At 53.9% G+C, this 4,175-nt stretch overlaps 1 protein-coding gene across 3 annotated transcripts; it reads left to right on the forward strand.

Moving 5' to 3' along the window:
* Positions 1–1,489: 1,489 nt before the first annotated feature.
* On the forward strand, positions 1,490–3,892 carry CITED2 (Cbp/p300-interacting transactivator, with Glu/Asp-rich carboxy-terminal domain, 2). 3 transcript variants are annotated; one of them, XM_011962056.1, is made up of 2 exons: positions 1,490–1,722; positions 2,188–3,892. In XM_011962056.1, the coding sequence occupies exon 2, from the start codon at positions 2,196–2,198 to the stop codon at positions 3,015–3,017; it is 822 nt and encodes a 273-aa protein (XP_011817446.1). In that variant the 5' UTR covers positions 1,490–1,722; positions 2,188–2,195; the 3' UTR covers positions 3,018–3,892. The 3 variants fall into 3 exon arrangements, with proteins under 3 accessions (XP_011817446.1, XP_011817447.1, XP_011817445.1); XM_011962057.1 differs by lacking the exon at positions 1,490–1,722 and adding an exon at positions 1,773–1,871; XM_011962055.1 differs by lacking the exon at positions 1,490–1,722 and adding an exon at positions 1,928–2,003.
* The last annotated feature ends 283 nt before the right edge of the window (positions 3,893–4,175 follow it).

Below are 4,175 nucleotides of genomic sequence, written 5' to 3' on the forward strand. Positions count from 1 at the left end.
GAGTTATGAAGAACAACTGCCCAGAAGTCCTTATTCGGAGCGCTAAACTCGATTTTACCACATAAAGAGCAATATAAAAGCTCAGAGCAGCCCCATCCTGGTGTTGGGGAAACAACTCGGCTTCCCTATGTGAGAAAACCAGAGAGCTCCGCCTGGGTAGTAGCCCAGACCTGTGTTAAGGGTTTTATTTGCAAGTCAATGAACCAAACGGGCGACCAGGCTCGTTGTACCGCGTTCTGAAAGCAAGGTTATTATTATCGCCTATTGCCCCGCTGAACAATTTCACTGAAAAGGAAGAGTCCCAGTCGTGTGTGTGCGCGTGGTGCCATCCGGGACGTGCAGCTACGTGCCCACCTCCAGAACGACTTTATTTACAAAGCGATTACCATGTTATCTATTTGTTTTCCTTTTCCAGGAGCAGCAGCCTTACTCAGCCCTCGAATTTCTTAATTACAAACCCGTTTGCTTCTAAATCAACCCCAAACCGTCAGGCAGAGCCCGGAGGGAGGCTGTGCAAGTTTGCACACACCCCCACCTCCCGGATCCAGGGCAACAGCAGAAGCAAGTAACTGTGTTGTATGTGCAAAAAGGTGGATCTGGGGACGAGGATCGCTGAGTTTGTTTACAGAGCAGAGACGCCTCAGCTCGGATGCCAAAGCTACCAAGAGCTGCAAACGCAAACTTAGCAGAAGCACACGTACCCCGGGAGCGGCGGGTGGGCCCGAAAGCGCGGACTGGAATTCCAGGGCGCGGGAGCGGGGTTGGCCGGGCCCGCGAGCGCGTTCCGTCCACCTGCAGCCGCTGCCGTTCCCCGCCCCCAGCTCCTGTCCTTGAAAGGAGTGGAGGAAAAAAATGCATCTACACGCGGTGATCTAGAGTAGGTCTACCCACTGCCCATATGAAAACACAAAGGCACAACCTAGGAAAGGGCAGTCAGGAAAGGGCGCATTATTTGTCCAGGTCTTTAAAACCCAACTCGAGGAAGCACAGCCATTCTTCGCAGTCTGGGGAAGCTTTTGCAAAACCGGGGAGGCAGAAGGGCACTCTGGCTGGCGGGGGCGCTGGGCGAGTCCCCTTTTCCCGTAGAGGGCCGGCCAGATCGCTGTGAGCCGAGTGAGAGAGCTGGGGGTGGGGAAGATCCAACCAGAGTGGGGCGGTGAGCTCTCCTCGCTCCTATCCGGGCAGGCGCTACCTTCGGGCGGGGCGGCCGGGTAGGATTTCCCCCATGCCTCGGGGGTGACTGAGCTAACCTCGCGTTTCTGGGCCGGGAAGAAACCAGAGTCGGGGAGGGACGGCGCGACGGGGCGGCCCCCGGGCCCCGCAGCCTCTGCGCACGTGCCGCGGGTGGCGGGGACGCGGCTCCCAGACCCGGTCCAGGGTGTCCGTGGCATTCCGGAATCCGCGTCTTGGCGCCGCCCGCCCTGGAGGCTCTCGCTCCGCCCTTCCTGAAATGCCTATATTAACTGTGGCCAAAGCCCTAAGAAACACAGCTCATTGTTGGCAGCTGCCGGGCGGTCCTGCCGAGCTGTGAGGGCAGCGGAGGGGAAATAAAAGGGAACGGCTCCGAATCTGCCCCAGCGGCCGCTGCGAGACCTCGGCGCCGACATCGCGACAGCGAAGCGTTTTGCACGCCAAGAAGGCCCCCTCTATGTGCTGCTGAGCTGGTCCTGGACCCGACGAGCCCGCCCTCGGTCTTCGGAGCACAAATCGCAAAAACGGAAGGTAAGCGCGACGGGCGAAGCTGGCTGGGGCTCCTGCCAGCCCAGTCCTCCGAGGGCAGGGTTTGCCCGGAGGAAGAGCGTGAGGCGAAGCTGGGGAATAACAACAGGATGTGCAACAACAGGATGAGGAGGGCTGATTTAATGCCTGAAGTTCGCGGCAGGGCTACGGGGCACTTCCTTTATTAGGCCACTTCGGGGAGCAGAGGGGGTGTGGGCTCGGGTCCCCCCGCCCGATCGCAGGGGAAGGGGCTGTTTATGCAGCGCTTGGCTATGTTATGAGTGGCAGCTCCTCCGTGGTGGCGAGCCCGGGTGCACAGGCTGCTAGTGGGATCTTGGGGTGGGGGGGGTGGTTTGCAGCCGACGTGCGCCCGGGAATCCTGGGGGGCAGAGGCGGGCAAAAGTGGGGTGCGCTGTGGTGGGCGACACGTGTGGCGCGGGTCTCATCGTCTGCCCTTTTCACTTCCAGGACTGGAAATGGCAGACCATATGATGGCCATGAACCACGGGCGCTTCCCCGACGGCACCAATGGGCTGCACCACCACCCTGCCCACCGCATGGGCATGGGGCAGTTCCCGAGCCCCCATCACCACCAGCAGCAGCAGCCCCAGCACGCTTTCAACGCCCTGATGGGCGAGCACATACACTACGGCGCGGGCAACATGAATGCCACGAGCGGCATCAGGCATGCGATGGGGCCGGGGACTGTGAACGGAGGGCACCCCCCGAGCGCACTGGCCCCCGCGGCCAGGTTTAACAACTCGCAGTTCATGGGCCCCCCGGTGGCCAGTCAGGGAGGCTCCCTGCCGGCCAGCATGCAGCTGCAGAAGCTCAACAACCAGTATTTCAACCATCACCCCTACCCCCACAACCACTACATGCCGGATTTGCACCCTGCTGCAGGCCACCAGATGAACGGGACAAACCAGCACTTCCGAGATTGCAACCCCAAGCACAGCGGCGGCAGCAGCACCCCCGGCGGCTCGGGCGGCAGCAGCACCCCCGGCGGCTCTGGCGGCAGCTCGGGCGGCGGCGCGGGCAGCAGCAACAGCGGCGGCGGCAGCGGCGGCAGCGGCAGCGGCAACATGCCCGCCTCCGTGGCCCACGTCCCTGCTGCAATGCTGCCGCCCAATGTCATAGACACTGATTTCATCGACGAGGAAGTTCTTATGTCCTTGGTGATAGAAATGGGTTTGGACCGCATCAAAGAGCTGCCCGAACTCTGGCTGGGGCAAAACGAGTTTGATTTTATGACGGACTTCGTGTGCAAACAGCAGCCTAGCAGAGTGAGCTGTTGACTCGATCGAAACCCCAGCGAAAGAAATCAAACCCCCAACTTCTTCGTTGTGAATTAAAAGAAACATTCCCTAAGACACAGTATCTCACTTTTCAGATCTTGAAAGGTTTGAGAACTTGGAAACAAAGTAAACTATAAACTTGTACAAATTGGTTTAAAAAAAAATTGCTGCCACTTTTTTTTTTCCTGTTTTTGTTTCGTTTTTGTAGCCTTGACATTCACCTCCCTTATGTAGTTGAAATATCTAGCTAACTTGGTCTTTTTCGTTGTTTGTTTTTACTCCTTTCCCTCACTTTCTCCAGTGCTCAACTGTTAGATATTAATCTTGGCAAACTGCTTAATCTTGTGGATTTTGTAGATGGTTTCAAATGACTGAACTGCATTCAGATTTACGAGTGAAAGGAAAAATTGCATTAGTTGGTTGCATGAACTTTGAAGGGCAGATATTACTGCACAAACTCTGCCATCTCGCTTCATTTTTTTAACTATGCATTTGAGTACAGACTAATTTTTAAAATATGCTAAACTGGAAGATTAAACAGATGTGGGCCAAACTGTTCTGGATCAGGAAAAGTCATACTGTTCACTTTCAAGTTGGCTGTCCCCCCTGCCCACCCCCCGCCCCCATATGTACAGATGATAATAGGGTGTGGAATGTCGTCAGTGGCAAACATTTCACAGATTTTTATTTTGTTTCTGTCTTCAACATTTTGACACTGTGCTAATAGTTATATTCAGTACATGAAAAGATACTACTGTGTTGAAAGCTTTTTAGGAAATTTTGACAGTATTTTTGTACAAAACATTTTTTTGAAAAAATACTTGTTAATTTATTCTATTTTAATTTGCCAATGTCAATAAAAAGTTAAGAAATAACTTGTTTTCCAGAAGTCATTTGGGAGTGATTGTTACCTTTGGTGGCTTTTTTCCCCCGTCTTTGAGTTGAACACCTTATTGATGAGAGTAAGCATTCCAAAGGATAAATTACAGGACACTAAAACAGGTCATGATGAGCTTAAGCGGAGAGCAGGATTTAACATAATTGGCATAATGCTTCATTGTTATCATTGTAACATGCCTCTTGGTGTGCTTTAATCAAAAGCTGCAAAGTTGTCACAGTGCTTTTTTTTTTTCCTTAATTGCCGTCATATCAAGTGTA

Source organism: Colobus angolensis, unplaced genomic scaffold (assembly GCF_000951035.1).
Source record: "Colobus angolensis palliatus isolate OR3802 unplaced genomic scaffold, Cang.pa_1.0 Scaffold58, whole genome shotgun sequence".
NCBI lineage: Eukaryota > Metazoa > Chordata > Mammalia > Primates > Cercopithecidae > Colobus > Colobus angolensis.